Source organism: Pituophis catenifer, unplaced genomic scaffold (genome assembly GCF_029215685.1).
Source record: "Pituophis catenifer annectens isolate HBS135680 unplaced genomic scaffold, rPitCat1.0.hap2 SCAF_2, whole genome shotgun sequence".
Taxonomy (NCBI): domain Eukaryota; kingdom Metazoa; phylum Chordata; class Lepidosauria; order Squamata; family Colubridae; genus Pituophis; species Pituophis catenifer.
In genome coordinates, this window is record NW_027256882.1 from 293,809,285 (window position 1) to 293,834,250 (window position 24,966).

General features: G+C 47.4%; 1 protein-coding gene across 1 annotated transcript; it reads right to left on the reverse strand.

The window, feature by feature from the left end:
- Positions 1-843: 843 nt before the first annotated feature.
- LOC139311555 (maestro heat-like repeat family member 5) lies at positions 844-24,465 on the reverse strand. The gene is given in 27 exon segments (XM_070936014.1): positions 844-1,007; positions 1,127-1,192; positions 2,139-2,241; positions 3,217-3,342; positions 3,592-3,741; positions 4,785-4,961; positions 5,525-5,668; positions 6,286-6,400; positions 7,076-7,213; positions 7,643-7,794; positions 9,855-10,002; positions 12,306-12,355; positions 12,357-12,461; positions 13,396-13,545; positions 13,712-13,830; positions 14,445-14,580; positions 15,257-15,361; positions 15,752-15,847; positions 16,796-16,931; positions 18,239-18,318; positions 18,846-18,965; positions 19,670-19,819; positions 20,027-20,149; positions 20,402-20,518; positions 21,525-21,620; positions 23,028-23,164; positions 24,051-24,465. Coding segments are annotated over 27 exon segments (3,585 nt in total). The 5' UTR covers positions 24,433-24,465.
- Between the last annotated feature and the right edge of the window lie 501 nt (positions 24,466-24,966).

The following is a 24,966-nucleotide window of genomic DNA, read 5'->3' on the forward strand; positions in this document are numbered from 1 at the left end:
CTCTGTAATAATTTTGCCTTTAATCTGTATAAATACATGGCCAGAAGAAGCCATCGGCATTCAGACCTTTTGGACTGTTTGAACCTTGCGCAATAAACTCTTTCCTGCATTGAAGAGCTTGGCCAGGTCCGTCATTTTTCCTATAACAAGAGCAGTAACTAGACTGTAGGAAGTTAGCACTCACTCCTCTCCTAGGAAAAGAAAATATTTTAGGATATACTAAAAAGGCAGAATATTTTCCCTAAAAGAGAAACTCAGAGAACCAGAAACTCAGCCCCCCACCTTTATTAATGCGCCATTAAGGCCTGAGCCAGTCTATTCTACATAACAAAGATCCACCTCCTTCAGGCAGAGCCATTTAATTGCCCTTTATTGCACCACCCACCAAGTTTCAGCCAAACTTGGCACACAGACAACCTAAAGGGCGAAGCTATGACCAATCTGGATATTCTTTCTGGGCCCCAGGAACTTCAAAGGGCATAGAGAGGGCATAAAAAACCAAGGCACACTCAGCATCTCTGCCCTTTTCTGTTCAGGAACTCAAGCCATGTGATCCTGTCCATCATTACACCATCTTTCCAAGCAGTCTCCATATTTCCAGTGTCTTTTTCCCCACTTGGAGCTGAACCCAGAAGGAGATTTCTTCCAACAATACAATTCTACTGTAGAGTGCAATATTAATGCAATATCAGGGGTTTTCAATTCAATTGCATACAGTGTGAAGGAGGTGTGTTTTTGTTTTATTTTTATGCGGATTTTAAAAAGTATAATATACAGTGAAGATGGCACTTTAATTGTATGAGGTGCCATGACAATAAAGAGAACTATTAAACTATTAAACTATTATTGCTTGGTCTCGGAGATCCTCCTGATGGCCTTGGAGAGGAGTTGACTACTAATAAGACCCGGCTCGATCAGATGGCCACACTGCCGAAAGATTTCTTCCATTGAGTCAGCTGCAGCCTGAGCCACCGAGGCTTCACGATCGCCTTGCAGATCCCGGAGACCTGAAGCGAATCCAGAAAACAAATGATTTCCGGGATCAACCGTGAGAACCAACCCTGATCAGCAAAAGAGCTTCTGGAGAAAAACTCCTTGTTTCAAGCGAGGGAACTTTGAAACTCACCGAGGAAAACTTCTTCGATTTGTTTAGAAGTCACCACATCCGGTTGCATGTATTGCGCGCAGCAGCCTAGGCACATAAAAAGAAAACGTTGGTGGGGTTAACAGAGACGGCTAAATCAACTGATTCAAGAAAAAAACACGCAATTCATTGGTTTCCACTTGGAAGAGTCGCTTTGGGACCTTACGGGATGGTTCCAGGGATTGGGTCTGTCTAATAATAAGAAGGATTAGGGGTAGCCGTTCTTCGTATGTTTTTGTCTCCAGGCCTCACTGGAGGCCTTAAAGAAGAGATTGGACAGCCACTGGTCTGAAATGGTAGAGGGGCTCCTGCTTTAGCAGGGGGTTGGACTAGAAGACCTCTAGGGTCCCTTCCAACTGTATTTGTTTTATGTTCTAGGACTGTGCAAACAACCATCATCTTGGAAAACAACCTAAGCAGCCTTAAATCCAGTTAAAACTAGAATGGGAGGCCAGCTGGAAATATTTCCAGAGAAAAAACCACTGCTGTGGGGTTACCTATACAGGAGAGAGGGATACAGGCCAGGTAGTCCTCGACTTATAACAGTTCATTGAGTGACCATTCCAAGTTACAATGGCACTGAAAAAAGTGACTTACGACTGATTCTCACACTTACAAGCGTTGCCACATCCCCCAGATCAAAATCCAGATTCTTGGCAAACCGACTCGTATTTATGACGGTTAGAGTGTCTTGGGGGTCAAAGATCACTTTTTGCGATCTTCGGAGGAGCAAAATCCGGGAGGAAGCCGGATTCACTTAACAACCATGTGACTAACTTAACAACGGCAGCGATACCCTTAAGAAAGAGGGCAGGAACTGCCTGAAAAACTGTTGCGCGATCGTAGCAGTTCCGGAGAAGCCACACGGTATAAGAGCAGCTTCCAGTCTGATTAAGCGACATGGCTTAATTCTGCATAGATTGTTTTGGTGATAAGGCCGCCCGCCTGTCTTGGGTTTTCCTGCCCTCCTTCCAGAGTTGGCATTGGTGATTACCAATTAAGAGGGCAGCTGCCTCGCGATGGGAAGAGTTCCGGCTCCTCAGGAATCCCAGCATCTGATCCAACATTGCAGGAAGGTTTTGCTTGCATTTATTCATCTGGGGAACACAAGGCAACAAACAAGCCACTCAACTAGAGAGCTTCCTTTTTTTTCTTTCTTTATTTTTTACCAAGGGGCCGCTTTCTTGGTTAGGTTTCTAGTCCTCGTGTCCTCAACAACTTACTATGACATCTTTATACTACGCTATACTTTACTATACTAATTGATATTTATGTTATTAGAGACAGCTTTATCCAAATTAAAAGCATAAAGGAAAATAAAGAAAAATAGCAGATAGTGAAAAACAGAAAATAGAAAAAGAAAAGGGAAAGAAAAATGCTAAGGAAATGGCTTCTGAACTTATAAATGCATTTATATTTTGCCCCCCTCTACGTCCTAATTTCCTTTTCCCACAAACTGCCATTTCTAATCCTCAAACCCACAAACCAGCAAGGTTTCTAGTCCTCATGGTTGCAGGGAACCTCTGCTGTTCCCGAGAGAGCAAAAACCCAAGAAGAATCCCTCTAGTCAGTTGAGTCTAGTGGTTAAGGCATCAGGCAACAAACCAGGAGCCGGTGAGTTCTAGTCCCGCCTTCATCATGATAGTGAGCTGGGTGACTTTGAGAGTTCTAGTCCCGCCTTTGCCATGAAAGCTGGATGGGTGATTTTGGCTAATTACCAGGAGACGGTGAGTTCTAGTCCCCCCTTGGGCAAGCAAGAAGACTGGGTGACTTTGGGCCAATGAGCAGGGAATGGTGAGTTTTGGTCCTGCCTTAGGCATGAAAGCCAGCTGGGTGACTTTGGGAGTTCTAGTTCCTCCTTAGTCAGGATGGCCAGCTGGGTGACTTTGGTGCAGTCCCTCTGTCTCAGGGCAACCCACCTCACAGGGCTGTTGTGAAGAAAAGAAGAAGTATTAGGGATGCCCACCGTCTTGAACTATTTATAAAAATAAGAAAGGCAGGGCAAAATAAAGAAATAAATGGTTAGCATATTCTAATCTGGAAGAAAACTGGCCAGCTTGGCTCCTACTTACAACCACGTAGCAGATGTTGGAGTACATGCTATGGAGGCTGGTATACATTTCATAGTCAAACAAGTTGCTGGGAAAGCCCCCCCAGTTCATAAAGGACACGCAGGAGTCGAGGGTCTTCCTGGAGACCTGGCCGAGGGAGGAAAGGGGGAGATGCTGTCACCTACTTGGGTCCTGAAAGGTCTTCAAGGAAACAACCAAGTTCAGGGAGCACCAAGGACCCCACAACTTCAGGATTGTCTAGAATCTCTTTGCATTCTCCAGAGTGTCCACGTGGTACAACCACGTTGCTCTGAGTGAAGATGGGGGTACAGAGTGGTCTCTGTGGAGGTAGCATGATCAGAGCAGGAGCTCAGGTTACGCAGCCCTTCAACTCACCTCTTTCGTCCGATCATTTGACAGCTGTATGAGTAGGGGAACAAAGCTGTTCAGGATGTTTTCAGCCATATTACTGTTCCGTATCTCCTTCAGTCCTTTCAGGAGCATGCCGAAAATGGCGATGGAGGTATTCCTCAGTTCGATGTCGTCCTATGAAGGAAGAGAGACAGGTTAGTCCCTCCAATAGCAGAATAGCCATGCAGAAGCTTCTTGAAGGAGAACACACAAGTTCAGAGCACACCTATTCCCAGTTCAATGTCCATGGAGATGATCAATCATCCAGGTCATGGTTGCCCCAAAGATGGGGACCCCAACTCCAGTATGCTGGCTGGAGAGTTCTGGGAGTTGAAGTCCTCCCCTCTTAAAGGTGCCAAGGTTGAGAAATCCTGATCTAGACCAGAGTTGTTCAATCTTAGCAGCTCCTTCTGGAGTTCTCAGGCCAGCAGAGTTGAAGCCCACACATCTTAAAGTGTCTGAGATCAAGCAACACCAATCTAGATGACCAATCCTGGGGCATTTTGCTAGATAGGCTGTGTGGTGTTGTAGATTTTCTAGGCAGACACCTGGTTTGGTGAAGCTGAAGAGAGGGGCAACCTTCCTTCTCTTCCACCTCCTCTGGCACTTCTCCAGCTCTCTAGAAGGGCTCCAGGATCATCTGCACGCTTTCCCCTGTTTCAGATCAGCACAACACAGTTGCTGAACTTTCTAAGCATTTTCGGTAAAATTAGGATTCTGCAGATGGTACCCAGGCCATCCTTATGGGAGAAAGAGAGAGAGGGAGAGAGAGGGAGAGGGAGATGGAAAGGGAGGGAGGGAGGGAGGGAAGGAGGGAGGGAGAGAGAGAGAGAGAGAGAAAGAGAGAGAGAGAACAGAGAGGGGGAGAGGGATGGAGGGAGAAGGAGAGAGAGAGAAAGAGAGAGAGAGGGAGGGAGAGAGGGAGGAGGGGGAGAAAGAGAGGGAGAGAGAGAGGGAAAAGGGGGGTGGGAGGGAGGGAGGAAAGGAGGGAAGAAGGAGGGAGGGAGAGGGAAAGAGAGAGAGGGGGGAAAAGGGAGGGTGGGAGGGAGGGAGGGAAGGAGGGAGGAAGAGAGAGAAAGAGAGAGGGAGGGAGGAAGGGAGGAAGGAGGGGGAGAGAGAGATAGGGAGGGAGGGAGAGAGAGGGGAAAAACCAATTTGTCATGATTTGGTTGACTTACATCATGAAAATATTTTGGAAGGAGCGGAATGAGGTTGACTGCCTTCCATGCATGGGTTTCTATCTCGAGGTGTCTGAGGAGGAAACGCAGGGTCCTTATAGCTTCCTTCGCCACGGTCTTCTTTTCGTGACAAGCGCAGTTTAGCACTGGCATCAAGAGTGGCTCCAAGATGTTCTTCTGGAGGAAGCAGGGAAAGAAACGAGCAATTAAACACGGTCACTGGAGTTCTCTGAGTCTCGCAGCGATCATGACAAACACAAGAGAAGCCCACAGAGCAGAGAAGAAGGGGGTTGAAAAGGAACTTGGAGGTCTTCTGGTCCAACCCCTAGAGACCCTAGACTCTGCTGGACAAATGGCTGTCTGGTCTCTTCTTGAAAAGCTCCAGTGATGGAGCACCCATAACTTCTGGAGTCAAGTCCTTTCACTGGTTAATTGTTCTCGGTGTCAGGAAATTTATCCTAAGTTCTAGGTTGCTTCTCTCCTTGATTAGTTTCCATCCGTTGCTTCTTGTTCTGCTTTCAGGTGTCCTCCAAGAGGATCTGGCCTCTACTTGCTCCTTCAGATCTTCCAGGGGTGCAGCCATCTTTGTAGAAGAGACATCACTCTAGCTATCCTATTTCTGCTGGTTGCCTTCTTCTTCTCCTTCTTCTATCCTTCCCAGCCTTGTAGACTTCCCAGAGAGTGAGGTCACACCTGCTACTACCTTGGAAGCCACTCCCTTCCTGCCCCCCGTCTCTTACCTCAAACGGGTGTTGGATGAGGTTCCCCAGTCCTCTAACACTGAAGATCTGTATCAGCGGATATGGCTGGCTCATCCATTCCATCAGCACCTGGAGGATGTCTTGGATGATAAAGAATTGGGAAATTTCCGGATGGTACAGCAGCTGAGGAAGAAGAGTGGAGATACGGAGCATTAGCCAAGCAAAGGAAGGGAACTTCCCTGAGAGCCTCTACTAAAGATGCCACTTGCAGCCATTACGGGGAGAGAAAAAGAAAATAAACACAGTCCTCGGTTAGTGACCGCTGAAAGTCACAACGGCACTGACAAAAGGGATACGTCCATTTTTCAGAATTATGACGATGGTAGCATCATCATGGTCACGTGATCAAAATTTGGGTACTTGCCGGTCCATATTTGAGTTGAAGACGTGGCTCTTTCGTCAACTTAACTGATCCGTTATGGGTGTACATTGTTATAATTTTAAATTGCTTTAATTGGGTTCTTGATTTTAATTTATTATGATTTGTAGTAGATATGGTTTTTGTAAGCCGCCCTGAGTCCCTCGGGAGAATGGCGGCATATAAATCGCAATAATAAATAAATAAATAAATAAATAAATAAATAAATATTTATGACGGTCGCAGTGTTTCGAGCTTACGTCATCCCTTTTGTGACCGTCTGATAGGTCATGTAAAGGATAGTTGCAAGAATACAAAAAATAACCCTGGGCAGCTTTCCTGGAGCTCCAGAAGGTTGGGGTGCACCTCAAGGTCTCCTCACCTCCGAAAAGAAAACCATCCCAATGGTTTTATGTCGTAAATCAGGGTGGCGCAGGTGGATGTTGGCCTGTCGGAACATGACCTTCAGCTCATGTTTGGAGTAGTTGAACAAGTTCCTAAGAGAATAAATATGGAGAGATCAGACAAGATCTGCTGGTGAGGGAGAAGAAAATCTCCAAGCTAGAGAAATCATGATCTGAATGATCGATAAATGGATTACTCAATGAATTATTCCATTTAGAGAATTTCTCCCTCTCCCTCTCTCCCTCTCCCCTTCCTCTCCCTTTCTTTCTCTCTCTCCTTCTCTGACTCCCCCTCTCTCCCTCTCCCCTCTCCTCTCTCCCCTCCCTCTCTCTTTCACCCTCCCTCTCTCTTTCTCCCTCTCCCCTCCCCTCCCTCTCCTCCCCTCTAATCTTTCCTCTCTCTCACTTTTGCCTTCTGTGTCCCTCTCCCTCTTTCTCTCCCTCTCCCCTCTCCCTCTCCCCTCTCTCTCCCCTTCCCTCTCTCTCCCCTCTCTTCTCTCCCCTCCCTTTCTCTTTCACCCTCCCTCTCTCTTTCTCACTATCCCCTTCCCTCCCTCTCCTCCCCTCTAATCTTTCCTCTCTCTCACTTTAGCCTTCTGTGTCCCTCTCCCTCTTTCTCTCCCTCTCCCCTCTCCCCTCTCTCTCCCCTTCCCTCTCTCTCCCCTTCCCCTATCTCTCTCCCTCTCCCTCTCCCTCTCCCTCTGCCTCCCCTCCCTCTCTCACCCACTGCCCCTCGTAGCCAAGCTCTTTTGACTTTTAATTTCTTACCGGACCAGGTGGAAAATGCCTTCAAACACACTATCAGGACTCATCAGCATCGCCCAACATCGAACCATGTCTAAGTCCTTGAACTCCTCCTGATAGCCGGTGCACAAGATGAGGTGTTTGACGGCTTCGACTGCGTTGCTAAATGAAACAAAGGAAGAAGAGTTGGTGCCAATCATTCCGCTGATCCCCCTGCACTTACGATCGTTACAGTATCCCTATGGTCATGTGATCAGAAGTCAGACTCTCGGCAACTGACCCATATTTATGACGGTCGCAGTGTCACAGAGTCACGCGATCCCCTTTTGGGACCTCCTGACAAGCAAAGTCAACGGGGAAGCCAGATTCACTTAATGACCATGGGACTTGACCAGTGCAATGATTCACTTAACCACTCTGGCAAGAAAGGTTGCAACATGGGACAAAGTTCACTTAACGACTGTTTCACTCAGCAACAGAAATTTGGGGCCCAGTTGTGGTCGTAAGTCGACCTGGGGGAAACCTGTAGGCATCTCCTGAGCTTTGCAGAAATGGAGAAAGGATCCAGATTGGGGCTAGGAGATTCCTTACCCCAGGTGGTTGGTCTCCTCTGACCCGCTCTTGCCTGCTCCCAGCAGGAAATAGATCTGCGTCACGAGCGCCAGGAGCAGGCTGGAGAACTTATTCTGGACAATGGTGGCTGCCTCAGGAAGCGAGAGGAGGAAGGCGAGCGCATTGGTGGCCTAGAAACAGGAGGAGAGGAGAGTCAGCTCGGGCTCATCAGGTTACTTAGATTCATCTTCTTCTTCTTCTTCTTCTTCTTCTTCTTCTTCTTCTTCTTCTTCTTCTTCTTCTTCTTCTTCTTCTTCTTCTTCTTCTTCTTCTTCTTCTTCTTCTTCTTCTTCTTCTTCTTCTTCTTCTAATGACCCCATAATCCCCTGCGGGGTGGAGTCTGGGCAACTGAATGGAGCTGAGGGTTTACTGGCTGGATGCCCTTCTTGTCGCCAGTGTGGAGTTTTGTTCGGCAGATACATTTTCATTGTGCCCAGAGAAAGAAAAAAATCCTCATGTCCATGAAACCTGAACCAGGAATGTCCATGTCTGAGACACGGAACAAAATTTTGCTAGAAGTGGGACTTCTGAAACTCCCATTCTACCCCCACTCCAGACTTTGGGAGGCCAGTGGGGTGTAGATACAGAGCAAAAGGGTAAGACAAAACGAGTAGCACAAGTGAGACAGAACTGGGGACAAAGAGATCGGTAACCTCACGTTTCTCTGTTTGTCTTCATTCCTAAGTGGGCTCTTGACTCTCCACCTATTAGCTGATTGGAGGGGTCCTTGGTGCTGTCTGAGCGTGTTTTTTTTTGTTGCAGATGTTTCATGACCCAACTAGGTAACATCATCAGTGCTCGAAGAGTTAGGCTTAGAGGTAGGGTTAGCCTGGTTGGGTCGTGAAACATCTGCAAGAAAACCACCAAGCTCAGTAAGCACCAAGGACCCCACAGTTCTCCTCCTCCTCCTCCTCCTCCTCCTCCTCCTCCTCCTCCTCCTCCTCCTCCTCCTCCTCCTCCTCCTCCTGATATTACTTGGTTGGGTAATGAAATGTCTGCAAGGAAACAGCGAAGCTCATAGAGCACCAAGGACCTCACAGTCCTCCTCCTCCCCTCTTCCTCTTCTTCCCCTCCACTCCCCAAGCCCCACTCCATTCCAGCCTTGATGATGTTACCTAGTTGGGTCATGAGACGCCTGCAAGAAAACCACCAAGCTCAGAGGGCACCAAGGACCCCACAGTTCAAACCTGGATTACAAATATTCTCTTCTATTGGTCTTCATTAATTAAATTTCTACACCGGCCATCTGAGCAATCTGACACTGGGCAACAATGTAATAAAACAATATAACACATAATAAAAATACAGATTAAAAATATTTAAAATAAGATATGACACAAAGTAGTCGGTTGTGTTCGCCTTTGTTGGTTCCTATCATGTATTTTCTTAAATCAAACTCTTTTTTAGTTATTTCTGTAAGAAATAACTCAAGAAATGAATAAAGGAATCAATTGAATTATGAATGATTGGATGAGTAAAGGAATGAATACATGAAGGAATGTATGAATAAATGAATAAATCAATGAATGGATACATGAATGAATGGATTAATGAATAGATGAACTGATGGATGGATTGATGGATGGGTGGATAGATGATAGAGCTGGATGGGTGGATGGATGGATGGATGGATGGATGGATGGATGGATGGATGGATGGGTGGGTGGGTGGATGGATGGATGGATGGATGGATGGATGGATGGATGGATGGGTGGGTGGGTGGGTGGGTGGGTGGATGGATGGATGGATGGGTGGATGGATGGATGGATGGATGGATGGATGGATGGGTGGATGGATGGGTGGACGGATGGGTGGATGGGTGAATGGGTGGATGGATGAATGGTTGGATGGATGGATTGATGGATGGATGGGTGGATAGATGATAGAGCTGGATGGATGGATGGATGGGTGGGTGGGTGGATGGGTGGATGGATGGATATCAAAGTTGTTCGGGTGAGGAAGCCCACAGATGCCTCTACATTCAATGGGGCATTTTGTGGGGGCTTACGTCAAATTTTGCTCCAATTTCAGTCCCCACCAGTTTGCCCTCTGCCTCCCTCCAGCCAGGGCATGCCTGCTCCTGATGAGGAGACCCTCGAGGGCGACTCTTCTGCTCAGCCCCTTCCCCCTTCCCTCAGGCGTGGCCCACCTGTAGATCTAAGGAAAGGAGAGCCGCCGGTTGAGGGCTTACCGCAATGGGCATGATGGATTTGCTATTTCTCCTCCCAAAAGCTTCGGTGCTGGGGTCTTCGTTCTGAAGCCTTTTAAGGAGGGGCTTCATGATCTTCATGTTAGCATAGGGGTCTGCAGCCAGTGCCCTCCATAACTCCTTGGCACTTCTGTGCAGGTGGAAAAATAGATTGGGGGAAAAATCAGATTCTTTCCCCATTCTCGAAGAGACGGCCAGTCCAGAGAGATTAACCCCCACAACGGAAGAAAGGATTAGAGAACCGATGGCCAAATGAACTGCTTTAATGCATGGAAAAAAATATATCTACAGGTAGTTCTCGACTTGCAACCGTTTGTCTAGTAGCCATTCAAAGGAGGGCCTCTGTGCCACCGGAAGTGCCAGGGAACCCAGAACTGGTCAAGGGAGGGGACGTTTCTAGGAGCAGTGTGTCTGCAGAATTAACCCAAAGGTGCTTTTCACAGAATGACCCAGTTAGAAGGGACCTTGGAGCAGTGGTGAAATTCAAAAATTTTCTCAACTGGTTCTCTGGGCGTTTCTTGGTGGTTATGTGACCAGGCAGCTGTGGCTTGGTGGTTATGTGACCGGGTGGGCGTGGCTTGGTGGTTATGTGACCGGGTGGGCGTGGCTGCACAAGCGATTCACACACAATGTAAAAGCAGCTGGACTTCACACAAAATGGCCTCTGCAACAAACAGGAACCTCACTGAGTCACTGAGAGCTCAAAAGCAAACTATCACACTTTACACAAAAGTAACACAAAAGCTACACAACTGACTCACACACAATGCAGAAGCAGCTGGACTTTACACAAAATGGCCCCTGCAACAAACAGGAACCTCACAGACAATCAGGCACAGCTGATTTTCTCACAGCTGACTGGTAGTAAAAAAATGCTGAAATTAGAAATTAAAAAAAGGTTCTGACATTGCCCAGCACAGCTGATTGTCACACAGCTGATCTTGGAACTTTTTTTTTACTTTTTAAAGCATTTTTTTACTACAGATTGGGCGAATATGTAGTAAAAAAATGCTTTAAAAAAGTAAAAAAAAGTTCCACCCATCGCGCAGCACAGCTGACTGTCATACTTTTTAAAGTGTTTTTTTTTTTACTACTGGTTCGGGCAAACAGTAGCAATTATTACTATCGGTTCGGGCGAACCAGACCAAACTGGTAGGATTTCACCCCTGCCTTGGAGGTCTTGTACTCCAAACTGCTTCTCAGGCAGGAAATCTTATCCCATTTCAGACAAATGGCTGCCCAATCTCTTCTTGGAAACCTCCAGTGATGGTGCACCCACAACTTCTGGAGGCAAGTTGTTCCACTGGGTTTTTTTTTTTTTTTAATTCGATTTATATGCCGCCCTTCTCCGAAGACTCAGGACGGCTTACAATGTGCTCAGCAATAGCCTTCATCCTTTTGTATATTTATACAGCTTATTGCCCCCACAAACTGGGTCCTCATTTCATCTACCTTAGAAAGGATGGAAGGCTGAGTCAACCTTGAGCCTTGGCAAGATTCGAACCCTGCAGTAATTGCAGGCAGCTGGTATTAATAAGCTTAATAACAGGGTGCCTTAAACCCCTGTACTACCAAGGCTCTTAACAATGGTTAATTGTTTGCACTGTTAAGAAAGTTCTGCATATAGTAGGTTGCTTCTGCCTTTGATTCGTGTCCATCCTTGGCTTCTTGTCCTGCCCTCAGGTGGTTTGGAAAATAGGTTGACCCCCTCCTCTTTGTGGCAGCCCCTCAGATGTCAGAACGCTGCTATCCTGTCCCCCCTCAATCCTTCCTTTCATTGAACTAGAGAGACCCAATTCCTGCAACTCTTCTTCATAGGTTTTAGGCTCCGGTTCACTAATCATCTTCGTTGCTCTTCTCTGCACTCTTTCTGAGTCTCTGCATTGTTTCTACAGTGTGGCGACCAAGAAAGTTGAAAAACCAAGGAGGTCCAGCTGCCTTTTGGAAAAGCACCTTTGGGACAACCATGACCTGGATGGTGGAGACAACTAGCCTAGGAAGTTCTCAGAATTCAGATCGACTGCACAGCCAACCAGCGACTGCACTGGCCCTCAACCAACCCAATGCAACCTCCCCCCCAATCAGCACCCCAAGACCCACCCCAAGTCCTTCATCTGTGACCCACAACTGACCAATGACCAGACCCTCACCTGACATGACCCTCACCTGACGTGACTTCTCCATCATAAGACCTACTGACCACACAAAGCCCTTACAAGCAGAAGAACATCAACACTGGTGTTCCCTAAACTCCGCTGAAGATGTTACCTGGCCTGGTAACGAAACGTTCGGAAACCCACCCAGAAGCTCAGAGAACCAACCTCCACCCTCATCCTCTACCCGAGCTATAGGTATTCGCCCCATCGCAAATGGTTGAGAATCTCTGTGGCATAAAAGAAAGCAGGAGGCACATCTCCTTGAGGTTCTTCTTACCCATCGCAGGCCACGGAACACTCGAGGAGAATATCCACGACTCTGTTCACCCCGTTTGGACGCCAGGTGACACACTGCCTTGAGAGTTTGTTCTTTGGTGGCAGCATCTGAGATCTTCGGAAGACGCATGTAGATCTCCTTGAGGATCATGGGCAGCTACGGCAAAAGAGAGATCCGAGGGATGAGACCGTCTGCAACTGTCATAGTATGGAACACGTTTGCTAAGCCCCTGAATTTCCCATGACCCTGAGGATGCTTAAGAGCCTCAAGAGGTCGTCCAAACCCTGCTTGGCCTTTGTTTTTTAATGTCAACTGGAATGGATCCAGGAACAGATGAGGAACATCCAAAAAGACTGATCTCGAACTCAGGACCACCCCAGCCACTAGCAAGAAACCCTGCGGTCCATAGTTCAAATGTTGGGTAGCCGCTAATTCCCCACTTCTGTGCTTTTTCTGAGCTGCTGCCTTCTGGTCTCTTGGACTACCACCTCCATTATCCCCGGTCAAGTCCAGATTTGATGCCTGAAGGCAACTTTTTGATTGATTGATTGATTTGTTTATTTAACCCCACCTTTATTACTTTCAACAATAATTTGAAACGGAGAAGATATCCAGCTTCTACTTTCTCCCTCCTCTTTCCCCCACAATCACCCCCCTGTGAGGTGAGTTGGGCTGAGAGAGAGAGAGAGAGAGAGAGAGAGAGAGAGAGAGAGAGAGAGAGAGAGGGAGAGAGAGAGAGAGGGAGAGAGAGACTGGCCCAAAGTCACCCGTGTGGCTTTCATGGCTAAGACAGGACTTGACCTTCTCCTGCCTTCTAGCCTGGTGCCTTAACCACTGCCAAACTGGCTCTCCAACTGTTATTTCTCATGAAAACAATAGGGCTATTTGTTTTGCCCTTACCTTCTTCTGGAAGGCTTGACCAACTTTCTCAACAGCCCTAAGATCACCTGGTGGTCTCCCATGCAGCCCTAGCCTTCTTAAATCCAGCCAAAGTGTTGTCACTAAGCCAACAAGGTCTCACCCATTCTCATCTCTCTTTTCTCCAAAATCTCCTCTATCCCTTTTGCTCCAAACCCTGCCATTTTCTTACCTCCTCCATCTCCATCCCACATTCCTCCAAGAACGAATTGAGCAGGAGTCCCGCAGTGTGTGAAATGTTCTTGTCCGGGTCTGTCAGAGCCTCCAGGGCTTTTAAGATCAGGTCGTTTATTTGTGACGGGCTCAGATGCTCGCCAAAGGCCTATCGGAAAAAAGAAAAGGAGACCATGAGGAGATGCATCAGGGTTTTGATTCCCTCCTTCTCTCGACAAGCCAGAGACTTTGACCCAGATTTGGGGACAGCACCCCACGTAGAGAGGCAGGCCTTATTCCGTGTCACCCATCAGGTAAACTAAACTAAAACGTACCTTAGCCATTTTGGAGACGTTATTATAAAATATGGTTGGGCCCGAAAGGAAGAAGTCTTCCCTCAGCCAATTGACGATGTTTCCCTTCTTGTTCTTGGCCTTCTTGTCCATTTCTTTGGCTGTGGAGGGAGGAAAAGAAGAGAAGGTCAGATTTTGGCATTCGGAGCTTCTGAAGATCCTTCGTCTGATGGCCGCTTTAGTCGTTCCAACAGAAGAGAAGATCTGCAGCTCAGGGCTGACCTGAGGGGTCCCTGGTGCTCTCTGGGCTCGGTGGTTTCTTGCAGACGTTTCATTGCCCAACTAGGGAAGATCATCAGTGATGATGACCATCAGCCCTGAGAGGGCAAAACTCTCAGTGAAAAGCTCTTTCCCTTCTAGTACTGATGACGTTAGCTAGTTGGGTCATGAAATGTTCACAAGAAAACAACAAAGCTCAGAGAGCACCAAGGACTCCAGTCCTCCTCCTCCTCCTCCTCCTCTTCCCTCCCTCCCTCGCTCCCTCGCTCCCTCCCTCTCTCTTCCTCTCCCTCCCTCCTTCTCTCCCTAGCTGAAACACTTCACGTGAGAAACTCAGCCTTCAAATGACCCCTGGCCCTGAGAGGTGCCAATATCAGCTGCCAATTCCAGGCATCTCTGCCCAGCCCAATGACCAGCAGGCTGTGACACCCAGTGCTCTCCTGGGCAGGGCGCATCCCTGGGGCTCCTGGCAGCCCTTGGAGTCCAACTTTCTCACCCAGTTTGCTCATGATGAGGTGGTGGAGGTGGTAGGCGGCCTCTGCGGACATCTGGCCAACTTCTTCGCTGGTGTCGTTAATGTGCAGGCCCAGCAAAGCCACCAGCTGTCCCAGCAAAGAAAAGTCAGCTGTGGTCTAATGAAAGGAAGCAGGAAGGAGGGGAGAGATGAGAAGGGGGGCTCATGAAGGTTTCAGCCAGCTGAAATCGGAGAATATGAACCATAGCACCATAGAATCCTAGAATCGTCCATTTTAGAATCCTAGAATCACAGAATCTTAGAGACAGAGAATCTTAGAATTTTAGAATCATAGAATTATTGAATATTTGAATCTTAGAATCCTAGAATTTTCAAATCATAATCACAGAATCTTTGAATCAATGAATCTTTGAATCATCAAATCTTTGAATCATAGAATCATAATCATAGAATCACAGAATCTTTGAATAATAGAATATTTGAATCTTCAAATCTTTGAGTCTTCAAATCATAGAGTCATAGAATCATAGCATCACAGAATCTTAGAATCATAACCTTTGAGTCTTCACATCATAGAATCTTTGAATCATAGAATTTTGAATCATAGAACCTTAGAATTATAGAATTTTAGAATGTCAGAATCATAGAACCTGAGAATCCCAGAACCTCAGTTGCTGGAAGGGACTGTGGAGGTTTTCTCCTCCAACCCCTTGCTCAAGTGGGACTCCTTATATCCTCCTGGTCACATCCCAAAGATGCTTTTTCCAAAAGGACTTTCTTCTTTTTTTCCCTTTATTTCTCACTTCTCACTCTCATCCCAAACGGTGACTTACGTCGAAATTGACGTTTTCAGAAACGAACTTCAGGAGGTGCCTGGTGCTCTTGATGGCCCTCTCTCTCTCGTGACTCTTGGGAGTTTCAATCCAGGGATTCGTGTGCTGCCAGGAAAAACAAAGGAGGAGGAGGAAAGGAAGAATTTGTGATTCACACTTGGAAGAGCCGCAAAATTTGCCAGGACTGGGGAGAAAATTTAAGGAACTAAACAAATTTGAGACGGTGATCAATTTAAGTCTATTCTCGGCTCAAAACTAGAGTAGGAGTTGAAGATTTCTGGAATACAGCTAGTCTTACAACAGTTCATTTATAGTTGTGGTGGCACAGTGGTTAGAATGCAGTATTGCAGGATAATTCTGCCTACTGCCAGCACTTCAGCAGTTCGATCCTGACCGGCTCCAGCCTTCCGTCCAGAATCCGTGACAGAATTGCCAAATCCAGCCTAACCATCTGGCTGACCGTGCGACCAACCCCAAGAAAGAATCACTCTTTACCGTCAAGATCTCCTGCAGGGAATCCAGATTGGGAGCCTCGGACAGCAAGCCGGTGAGCATGGTGTTGCAGGCATTTGCCGTCTGGTGATAAAAGTCCTAAAAGAAGAACAAGAATGTCCGAAGGAAGAAGTGGTGTAAAGGAAGAACAGCGCCTAAAAGAGGAAGAAATCCAGGGGTGGGGAACTTATGGCCCTTTTAGTACGACTGGTGGACTGCAACTCCCAACAATCCTGAGCCAGCCATGGACTTCTGGGAGTTGAAGTCCACAAGTCTGCAGTAAATGGAGTGGCCCACCTTGCAGGGCTGATTTTTCTTCCAGAGTTGGAGGAAATGCTTTCTCGGCTGAACACGAGGAACAAAAGGACTTCCTTCCTGTTATCGTTCAGAACAGACCGACTAAAAGGTTGAATGTCTTCCTTAACAGTTTTGGGATATTCAAATACAGGCAGTCCTCAAATTATGACCACAATTGCACCCAAATTTCCATTGCTAAGCGAGACATTAGTGAAGTGAATTTTTCCCTCGTTTTATGACCTTTCTTGCCACTGACTGTTGTTGTTAAGTTAGCCACATGGTTCTTAAGTGAATCGGGCTTCCCCCTTGACTGGTGCGACTGTTGTAAATCTGAACCAGTTGTTAAGCGTCTGAATTCTGAGACTACCTAGGAATCACAGCTAGTGAATGCAGAACATGGTTGTTCTGCCCCACCGTGGCCCTTCTTTTGTTCGGGGGCAAAGGCGGGAGATGGGAATTGGTCTTGAGAAGACACTTCAACCAGAACACAAAAGAGAAGTGGAGGAAGAGAGAAAAGATGGCGAGGAAAACCATATGGAGATGCTTAGGACTTAAGAATAGTCCTATGCTCCAGTAACGTATAATGAGAAGTGGACGCATACTTTCAGGACCAAAGATGAAGGGACAGGCCAAGGTGCCATTGGGATCGATGGATGGATCTAGAGTTTTTGAGGAGATCTTGAATCATGTTTACCAGATCCTTGTTTCCAGGTGGATCTCAGATGGCTTTACTCCATCTGGACTGCTCACCTGAGTTTGAGTTGATTGCCCTGGGCTGTTCGCTTTCAGGGTGGTCATCTTGAAAGCCGGCAAGGAAAACACCTTCTGGATGCTTTTGCTCACCACTTTTGATCTCATCTCGGAGTTCAAGGCGGGTTTCATACGGCTGATGAAAGGCAAGAAAAGAGGAGGAGGTTGAGAAGATCATAGACTCATTGGGCTAAAAGGGACCTCGGAGGTCTTCTACTCCAACCCTTGCTTGATGGTCCTTCAACCATCCCAGTCATATGGTTGTCCACTCTTTTCTTGAAAACCTCGAGTGATGGAGCACCCCCAACTTCTGGAGGCAAACCGTTCCACCGATTGATTGTTCTCAGTGTCAGGAAATTTCTCCTGGATCTCTCTTTGATAAGCTTCCATACATCGCTTCTTATCTTGCTCTCAGGTACTCTGGAGAGGAGGTTGAGCCCCTCCTCACTGTGAGAGCCCTTCAAATATCAGAACTCTGCTACCATGCCTTCCCTGGTCCTTCTCTTCACTAGACTAGCCAGGCCCAGTTCCTGCAACCGTTCATCGTCTGTTTGAGCCTCCAATCCCCTAATTATTTTGGTTGCTCTTCTCTAAACTCTTTCTAGATTCTCAACATCTTTTTTATATTGTGATATAATCTCTTTTTCTTTCTCTTTCTCTTTCTCTTTCTCTTTCTCTTTCTCTTTCTCTTTCTCTTTCTCTTTCTCTCTCTCTCTCTCTCTTTCATCTCTCATCTCTCTTCTCTCTAATCTACTAGACCAGACCACGAGAAACACTCCCACCAATCCTGAGAAGGCAAGCCATGGATTTGAATTTAAAGTGAGAGCAAACCCCACTTCCTTCTAGCCCTGATGATGTTACCTTGTTGGGTCATGAAATGTTTGCAAGAAAACCACCACGCTAAGAGAAAACCAAGGACCCCTCACACCTAAAGAAGCATGCTCACCTAGTTTCCCATATTTCTCAACTGCCCAGATTGGCAGCGTGCAAATTCTTCACCCTTCCAAATTCTGGGGCTGACCTGCTAACTCAATGTATGCTCTACAGCAGGGGCATCAAACTCAAGGCCCTGGGATGGATGCGGCCTGCGATGTGGTCGGATCTGGTCCGTGGGGGCCATCCTGGTCTTCCCAGTGCAAAGAGGAAAGATCGGGCCAGCATGGCTTCCGACCGGTCTACCCAATGCGAAGAGGAAACATGCCAGCAGTTTGGGGAGTGACATCAAGCTGGCCACACCCACCCCTTCGGCCACACCCACTCATTTGGCGACCCCCGCTCACCCCCCGCATCAGGGCAAAAACAGCCCTGATGCGGCCCTCAATGAAATTGAGTTTGACACGCCTGCTCTAGAGCATGGGGACTTGGCATTGAAATCGCATCACTGGGTCCAACTCCAAGTTCCTACCGAGCTGGTGGGAAGATGAGGGCGGAGCAGGTAGGTACCTTATGCAGGTGATGGTGACGATTGCTTGATGGAGATTTACGACGGACAAGGGTCTCGCGGGCTGATCTTCAATGACTTCCTGAAAGGAGAAAGAAACACATCTAAGAAAGCTCCTGAGATATGGCCACCATCCAGCTGCCCCTCTTCCCAGCCCTATGCTTTTTCTGGTTGACACAGGAAGTCCCCAACTTACAACCGGTCGCTTAGCCACCATTTAAAGTTTTGAGGGATCTCTCCAGGACTACTTATGACCCAGATGCAAAGTTCCAAGAGGCGTCCCTTCCTCAGGGACCATATTTTGGTCACTTGGCAACCAGTGTCCTGTGACCACGATTTAAGTCAGGGATGGATAACTGCTCTTTACGACCTATATAAAATTGGGAAGCCAGATTCACTTAACTATCATGCAAATAATTTAAGGAAAATGATTCAGCTAACAACAGTGGCAAGACAGGTCGTACAATGGGCAGAATTCACTTAACAAATGTCCCACTTAGCAACAAAAATATTTTGGGCTCAATTGATTGGTATTCAATTCGATTCAAATTCACTTTCAAAAATAAATAAGCCCAGGAGCACCTGCCTCCCTTCCCTCTCCCCACTTACAATGATGTTTATGACCAATTCCTGTTTATGGGGCAAATGGATGTCTTGCCTCCTGCTGTAGGCAACAGCTTTGGTGATCATGATGATGGACCTCATGAACGCTGTCTTCAGCCCTTCGTCCTGGGAAACACACGTGGGAATAGGGTGGGGTCAGAAAAACCAAAGGAAGGGCCTCCGGTTGAAATTCCGGCACCTTCGGAAGTGAGCTCCACAGCCCCGTTCCTAGCTCTCTCTGTCGGGGGCTTCATTCGAAGCCATAGCCACCCTGTAGGGGTGGTGAAGCAAAGGGGGACCACCTTGCAGGTTGAGGGGAGCTGCATCTCCCCTCCCTGACTCGGAAAAACCTCTCATCTGAAGACTAGGAGTAGCGGCATTCAAAAATGGCTGCCATGAAGCCGGGGAACATCCAGAAACCATCAGTTTGTGCAGGAAAAGAGATATGGTGAATGATGTGTTGTCTGGGTGAGATATAAATATATATATATATTGGATATATAAAAATGACTTGAGGAGTGGAGGATCCCTGAAGCAACTAACTGATTTGATTGAACATTGATGAGGGCTGGCTGAGTGAGTTGCCTCACACAACATCACAGAGTTGTTGTTGTGTGGAAAGGAAGAAAGCGTATAATGCACATGTGCTGCCTTGAGTATAATAAATGCAGCATGACCATGGATCCTCCTCCTCCTCCTCCTCTCCCACAACATGCTAGTAGGGTCATGAAATGTCTTTAATAAAGCAATCAAGCTAAGGACTCCGGATTATAATTGTTCTCGTAATTAAACTCAGCATTAAGAGAAATATAGGGTGGAAACCAGCCGACCTTGTTCCTGGTGGAATACTGGTCGAGTATTTCTGAAATAATGTTGTCCATGAGAGGCACCATGTCTTCTACTTGCGCTCCCAGGACTGCCTGGCCGTAGCAGAGGATTAGTGTGGTCCGAATCCGTCTCTCGGAGAGAGTCTGTGACTCCTGTCAGTACAAAGACGAGGGGGTCAAGCTATTTCCCAGAGCACCAGAAGACAAGAGAAGAAGCAATGGATGGAAAGTGACCAATCTGAGGAGACCAGACAGCCTGGTGCATAAGTCTTTCCAAGCACGTTGGACTTTCCTTCCCAGAATCCCCCAGGCTCCTTCTGAACTTCTCTTCAGACCTTGCAACCCCATCCCTGGTCTTACCTCACTGGTGGCTTCCAGCGCAAAAGGTGCCTTGGGCTGCCTGAAATGTCCAGCCTCTTTCAGGACCTCCAGAATCTCAGGCAGGTGGCAAAAGGCAACCATTCGAATGGTTTCCGAGATTCCCTAGGCAAAGCGATGTTGTAAATTAGGACATTTGCACATTTTCTTTCTCTTTCTCTTCCGCTTTCTCCTCCCCTTCTCCACCTCCTGTTCCTCCTCCTCCTCCTCTCTGCAAACCCCAGGCCCTTCTAGCACTGATGAAATTACCTAGCTGGGTAATGAAATGTCTGCAAGAAAACATCCAAGCTCAGAGAGCACCAAGGACCCCACAAAGAAGGAGGTCTCAGCCCCCACAGGCATCCCACTCCCACTCACCTCTCGGTCTGTTTCTTCCTGGAACGAAAAATTTAGAAGGCTTTTGAGCTGTTCCATCACCAGGTCCTTCTGTCTTGAGTTTCGCAGTTTAACACCATAATATTTGTATAGGTTAATCTGAAGGTGGGAAGAAGAGTCCGTGAGTCTTAGGGAGCTCCACCAATCGGCCAGGAAAAGGAAATATAGGACAAATTATGATCAAAAATGGACTCCCTGTAGCCAAGCACAAGGAAAGTGGTCCCGGGTGATCTGATCGGGGAGATGGGCAGCATATAAATCTAATAAGTTAATAATTGCCATTTTGACTTTCTTCTTCTTCTTAAAAAGCTACTTTAACCCCTCTGGGTGCCCTTGCTGATTCTCTGTTTGGGGGTCCTGATATGCTTTATGGTTTCTGTGGAGACCGTGCAGCTTCATCTTTTTAAATGCATTAGCTCTCCGTGGTGGATTGGGACAACTTGCCATGGGCCTCTTGGCTTGGCCAACTAACCATGGCCTACTTGCCTTGGCCAACTCACCAGGGAACAAGAGTTACACTAATAGCAGGCTTCCAATATCTCAGGGGCTGCCACAAAGAGTGGGGGTCAGCCTATTCTCCAAAGCACCTGAAGGCAAGACAAGAAACAATGGGTGGAAACTTGTCAAGGAGAGAACCAATCTAGAACCAAGGAGAAACTTCCAAACAGTGAGAACAATTAACCAGTGGAACAGTTTGCCTCCAGAAGTTGTGGCTGCTGCATCACTGGGGGCTTTTAAGAAGAGATTGGACAACCATTTGCCTGAAATGGTAAAGGGTTTCCTCCTTGAGTAGGGGGTTGGACTAGAAGACCTCCAAGGCCCCTTCCAAGTCTGTAATTCTATTATTCATTTGTCTGTCTAATATCGAAGAAACGGTGGAATAGAAGCGTCAAAGAAAGGATGCCAAAGGAAGGACAAAATGAAACGACAAACATTAAAATGATTTTTAACATTATTGGAGAGAACGGAATTGTTGAATTAACCTCAGCGAGTTTGCTGTGGCTCGTGGGCAGCCACGGTGAGTTGGCCACGGCAAGTCATCCTCTTCTGACGTTGCATCTAAGACAACTGCGGCCCTAAAAGTGTAAAACCTCCGCATATTTACCTTGTCTTTAGAGAAGACCTGGGACGTGCTTTGCTCCTGGTCGATGGGCGGCAATGGGCTTGTTTTCCTCCTGGGCAGTTTGTGGTCTGAAGGAATCTGCTTTGCCAACCACAACAAGAACAACAAAAAAGAAGTTGTGAGAAAGTGAAGGAGCAGAGGAAGGATCAGCTTTCTGTGTGTTTCCAAGGGGAGGGTTGGTTTCCCTTCTGCGTCCGGATGCATATTATAATTAATTCGACTTTTCTAGCTGGGACAGACACGAAGCATCTAACAAGGATCATCCGGATTGTATCAGCTGGAGCTGAGGCAGCTTTTGAGATGAACGGTTGGAAAATCTCTGCCACAAATTGTGAGAACTTGATTTATCACCATTTATTGTTGTGGCCCTCCAGCAGCCGAATCAGAGGAGGAGGAGGAGGAGGAGGCGTAGGAGTCAGGGCCAGCATCAGGGCAACCTGAGAGCTCCGAGGGGGAAGAGGGAATGGGGCTGGCAGAGAGAGATAGAGAGAGACAGAGGAGGAGCCTGGGCCATCTGTCAGCCCTCAGATGGTGAGTCAACAGTTCCCAGGTCTGGAAGTGACTGATGAGGAAGAGGAGGAACAGCTGGGTCCAGTGCCTGACGTGTGGATGCACAGAAGGCAGAGGAGAGGAGAGCCAGTGGAAATCTATGGGCAAGAGACACCGCTGCTAACGAAGCCCACCCTAGCTCTGGGGATAAAAGGCAGGGGGTGGGGATGAATAGATGTGGCAGACAACTATTCTTCTCCCTGCCGGATGGACTTGTTACCCTGCGGTGAGAGAGAAACTTTTTGTCGGGGCTGCTGGCTCTCCTCATAAAGAAATCTTTGAGTTCACTTCAGAGGGTTTGTGGTGTTTGGGGAGCTTAGTCAGAACATTTATTTACTGACTGTTCAAAGGTATAGCGAATAGTTTACAACTGAAAAAAATGGACTGTTTCTCACACTCAGGACCATTTCGCATTTCCGTGGCATGCAGAGAGCTTCCGGTCCCTGTTGTTGCTGCCCAGCATTCAGTGCCAGACAGTGCAACAGGGCGGATGGTTGTCTTGTAGATCTTAGATTTGAGATGGGTGGCCATTCGTCTGTCCAGTAACACACTGGTGAGATCTCATATCTAGGCTGCATTCTCCTTCGCTCGCACCTCACCATTGATGTCACCATTGACATTGGAGGTGGGATCCCAGATACCAAAAAATGTCCACCTTCTTTAGATTTTCTCCATTGATTTGAAGCATTCCAGGGGTGGTGACAGTCCCTAAGTACCCAGTTGTCTTGATGTTGAGGTGGAGTCCAAAATGGTTGAGGCGATCATTCCATGGTCGTTCCATGATCCTTCCAGCAAGGACCCCATAGTTCAGCAAATTCTCCAGAACTACATTTGTCTCCTTTTGGGATAAATGATCTCCACCGAGGCAGCCCTGGCTTCTGCAACCTCTCCACGATGGACCTCAGGGCCAACCGCAACACAAACCAAGCTGCTTACCTGGAAAGGACGAAGATGGTCCAAGATGGTCTCTAATATTTCTCTCTCGTCCATCAGATCCAAGATTTCTTTGACGGGTCTGCCTTTCAATGGATTCCTGCTCTCCCATAAACTTCTGAAGCACTCGTCCGAGAGTTCTGAGAAGAAGAGACAGACAGAGATTGATGGGCAATTCGACAGGACAAGCCTTCTCAAAGCAGAGAGAGAAAAAGTGTGCATAGTGGATCACCAGGCTGAGCCTGAGGGAGGAGTCAAACGCGTCATACGTCTCGAGTCCCTGATCTTCATGTCCTTAGACAACCATCTTATATATGGAATTGGAATTTTTTATTGCTTTGAAATTTCATGATGTCGTAATCTTATAATTTAGATCTAGCCTTTGAAAAAGGCTAAGGGGGAGGGGTCTTTCCTCACCTCTGAGGGCAAGATGTTCCCTAATACAGTGGCAGCGGTAGAGAAGACCCTCTTCCTAGACCCCACCAGTCGAAACTCTTTGACTGATGGAGTCTGCGCCATAACGTCCCTGCCTGATGAAGGAGGATTGCAGGATTTGGATTTGGGGAGTCTAGGAAAAGGAAGGAAGGGTGTACTAGTGACATGAGAGCAGTCTTCCAGTATTTGAGGGGCTGCCACACAGAGGAGGGGGTCAACTTATTTTCCAAAGCACCAGAAGGCAGGAAGAGAAACAATGGGTGGAAGCTACTCAAGGAGAGAAGCAACCTGGAATTAAGGAGAAACTTCCAAACAGTGAGGACAATCAACCAATGGAATGGCTTCCCACCAGAAATCGTGGGTGCTTCATCACTGGAGCCTTTGAAGAAGAGACTGGGTAGCCATTTGTCTGGGATTGTATAGCATCTCCTGCTTGAGCAGGAGGTTGGATTGGAAGACCTCCAAGGTCCCTTCTGGCTCTGTTCTGATTGATTGATGGATTGATGGATGGATGGATTGATTGTGTGGGGTGGGCTGATGTGATAGGACAAGGCTGGTTCCATAGGTAGCCCAGCCCTGTAGCGTCTATACCTGGATACGAAGGCAGGACAGCATCTGGAGAGCGTTTTCTTCCTGGAGCCCTTTCCCTCTCGGGCCTCCTTGGCAAGGGAGGGGGCTCCTTCAGGCCAGCCTTGATCTCCCCCTGAGGAGCCCTCAGAGGGGTCCTGGCAGTTGTCCTGCGAACCAGGTCGGGCAGCAGTAGTGCTGGAGGCTGCATCTTCTTCCTGATGTCCACTGGAGCTGACTTCACAAGGAGGGGTAAGACCTGCGTGGTTCTTTGAGTGGCCGAAGAAGTGGACGGGTGGGCTTCTTGGTTGTTCCACTGCCGTGGGTCATTACTGCTGATTTGTGGATGGGTCTCCTTGCTGTCCTTCTTCTGCAAGAAGGGCAACTTCTTCAGCATGTGGTCCATTCTCTCGTGAAGAGGGAGTTCTTGAACTGGAGGGAGATCCTGTCAATAAAGGAGAAGTTTTGTAACTCCAGGTTGAAAGGAGGGGTCCTTGGTGCTCCTATCTATCTATCTATCTATCTATCTATCTATCTATCTATCTATCTTATTTATTTATCACATGTTCTTCCTGTGTCAACAAGCTCAGACTGCCCAAGGAGCTGCTGATCTACAGAGGAATTTTGGCGTCTCTCCTTTGTGCTTCTCCAACTGTCTGGTTTGACACAGCAACCAAACTAAAAGTCCACTAAAGAGAGAAGACGGCAAGGAAGTTCCAGGCAGCAGAGAGAAAGCAGAGCTGCTTAACTCGTTCTTTGCTTCGGTCTTCACACAAAAAGAAACTATAGCCCAACCTACCAAAAACGTAACTGTAAAAGTCAGACTAGAAATAAAAGTTAAAATAAGCAAAAAATAAAAAAAGAGAGAGAACACCTGTCTGATGCTGAGGAATATAAACCACCAGGACCTGAAGGATTACATCCCAGAGTTTTGAAGGAG